This window comes from Lolium perenne, chromosome 7 (assembly GCF_019359855.2).
Source record: "Lolium perenne isolate Kyuss_39 chromosome 7, Kyuss_2.0, whole genome shotgun sequence".
In the NCBI taxonomy this organism is placed as follows: domain Eukaryota; kingdom Viridiplantae; phylum Streptophyta; class Magnoliopsida; order Poales; family Poaceae; genus Lolium; species Lolium perenne.
The window spans coordinates 325,981,653-325,984,638 of record NC_067250.2 but is presented as its reverse complement, the minus strand read 5'-3'; the positions used below and the strand labels follow the sequence as shown (position 1 = coordinate 325,984,638).

Sequence of the window (2,986 nt, the reverse complement as noted above, 5' to 3'; positions counted from 1 at the left end):
TCCCGGCCTAGTTACCAGCTGGGACATAAAGTCCACCACGTGGCTGCGATGCAGGTGTTTGGGTTGGAGGATCTTTTGTCCCGCCTCGTAATACCAACCGGGACAAAAGGTTTTTTTTTTATTTTTCTTTTTTTCTTTTTTTTCATTTTTTCTTTTTTATTTTTCATTTTTCATTTTTCATTTTTCATTTTCTCCCGCGAATGTGGTTGTACCTTGTTGTAAATACTACCATAAGATAATAATATAGCATTCCAATGTGAGAAATTCGAATTTCTTTCAATCTTTAAACTACAAGTGTGCAAATAATATATGCATAACTATTAGAAAAGTGTGAGGAATTTGAATATGGAATAATTTTATTTTTATTCATTTATTAATATTATTATCAAATAATATATGCATTATTCATATAATATTGCATTATTATCAAGTGTTAAGAAGAAGTAACACTTCAGAAAGATCTTATCAAATAATATTTCTTTCGCCATATTTAACATTGTATCAGTATAGTAAAGTGCAATATATGAACTCAGTTTGAAATTGCTTGGTTATGCCCGCAGTACTGTAGGTGAGGAATTTAAATAACTATATAATAGAAAGATTTAATATATTGATCGCGATGATTCATACATAGAAGGCACACACGACACCACACATCACACCACCATGCATCTACTCATAAATATTAAGTCCGAGGCGATCCATATGGCTATTGTAGCCAAGTGCCCGAAAATGCCTCCTACCCAGCTCGAAGCCGAGGCGAGCGTCGAGAGCGGCATACTGCAGTTGCTTATGGCTCAAGGGAAAATCGCCCCATCCAAATGCTTCTTCTAATTCCTTGACGATCTTCGGCGGCTTGTTCTTCTTATAATTAAACTTCTTCTGCTCGAGACCCGTCCTAATATAATGATTTGCCAAATCATACAAACTCGGAGTCTGCTTTCTTGGGACGGGGTTCTGGAGGATCTGCTGCAGGTTGATCGCAGACAGAGTAATAATTCCGTAGGTCTGCAACATATCCACATCATTGTGGTCCTTGTGGATTGCCGCGCCATAGAATCTGATGTTCTTGTCCGCAAGGAAATTGATGAGCAGTTGTGGCACTTCATCGGCATGCACAATATGGAAGACCAGAGTATGTTGCGCGACGGAGCGTTACAGGACGGCGGTGCGTTGGTTACCCTTGCAAGGGTCGGTGAACTCGCAGTCCAAGCCCATGACCTTCAAACACAGAAAAAAATTGCCATTGGGATTTTGGATGCTTTATGATATATCTAAATTTTAAGCTACATATCTTTTGATAACAAAAGCCATGGAAAACTAACCTTGATTTCCGCGGTGTCGAGGAAATCCCTCTTGACGACGCGGATCCACATCTCCACCCTCTTCGCACGGAGGGTGTACCTCATCTTCTCCATGACATCACAGTAGACTTCAGATCGAGGGAAGTCGAGGGCACGCGCGAGCTTGACCATTTCGGGTTCCATGAGGGCCGGCCGGGGCTAAGGGTGCAGTTTTGGTGGCTATGGAGATCTAAGGAAGAACAAGGCATGTACATAGGGAAGAGGGAGGTGAAAAGGCCGGTCATGGCGCCGGCGGCGACAAGGGCGGATCCATGCCAATTTTTGAGAGGGGGCAAAAATATGATAACTGGTGCAAATAATATTTACAAGTGGGGGCAAATCAGTTTTTAGCTTAGCATATTACAAGGTAAATAAAAATTGAGTGGGGGCAGCTGCCCCCCTTGACTATAGGCTGGATCCGCCCATGGGCGGCGATGCAAATTCCGGCGCAGCGATCGTTCTGCTTCCTCTCCGTTTCCGTGTGCAGTAAGGCCGAGACGAACGATTTCCACACGGGAACGAACCGTCGGACCTTATGTTCCGGCTCGTGTCTCCAGCCGGGACAAAAGGACTGCCAGCAAGACTCGAAAGGCCTCAGACCCTTTTGTCCCGGTTGGAGGCTCCAACCAGGACAAAAGCCCTTAAAGAACCACGACAAAAGGCCCCGTAACTTCTCAGTGATTTCGGGACGACGTGGCCGGCCTGTTTGTCCGGGCTCCAGACTTTGCCGGGACAAAAGACCTGCACGGAAGCCCAGTTTTCTACTAGTGAAATGAATTTACACTGGTAGAAAAAGGGCTTCGGTCGCAGTTCGCAACTGCCATTGGTCGCGGTTTAGCCCCCCCTCCCCCTAAATCTGGTCTCTTTTTAATTTGTATTGTTTTATTTCTTTTGGGTTTTAATTTTGAAGGAGTTTCACATATTCTATGGTACTACATACATGCATATGAATGTACAATTTCAAACAAATTTGAAATTAGAACCAAAAAGAATTCAAGAGGAATATACAATATATATTCAATATCGGATGACCATATACAATTTTGAACAAGTTTCCATACATAATTTAGTGCATATGAAGTTCTACGTCCTCTACATAGTGTTCTCCTCTAGGATCGATGACTTCCCTCGCGAACCATCCAGCTAGTTCCTCTTGAAGTGGTCGGAAGCGAGCTTCTGGACTAAGCGTCTTCCGGAGGTTATTCCTCTTGATGTTGTTCTCAGACGGCTGCCGGTCAGTGGTGTATCTCCGGATCCTCTCACAAACATAGTATCCACATAGATTGGTCCCCGGTGGCTGAATATCCCCAGTCGCAGACACTGCCCTTTTAAATTGTAGCTCTTTTTTGAATTCACCGACCTTTTCATCTACGAACCGTCTCCAAACCCTACGAGGCAAAGAAAATTAAATGAACAAGAGAGTTATTAATTAGTTATTACTTGATATTAGGAAATGAACGAAATAGGCCGATCGATATAGAGCGCAAATGAATGAAAATAATTACTTTTGCATCATTTTTCTCATGTCGGCCCAAAGCGCCGATCCATATTCAGAGAGTCGTGGACGAGAACTGTGGAGGTGTGAAATTGAATTACTAGCAGAATCCAGTGGAACCTGCGGACACGATACATGCACAGTCATG

The 2,986-nt window shown here is 43.2% G+C and overlaps 1 protein-coding gene across 1 annotated transcript; it reads right to left on the bottom strand.

The window, feature by feature from the left end:
• Window positions 1–672: 672 nt before the first annotated feature.
• LOC127319156 (uncharacterized) lies at window positions 673–1,475 on the bottom strand. Its single transcript, XM_051349371.1, has 3 exons — window positions 1,326–1,475; window positions 1,160–1,221; window positions 673–1,060 (listed from the first exon to the last, which is right to left on the bottom strand). The coding sequence occupies exons 1-3, from the start codon at window positions 1,473–1,475 to the stop codon at window positions 673–675; spliced, it is 600 nt and encodes a 199-aa protein (XP_051205331.1).
• Window positions 1,476–2,986: the final 1,511 nt, after the last annotated feature.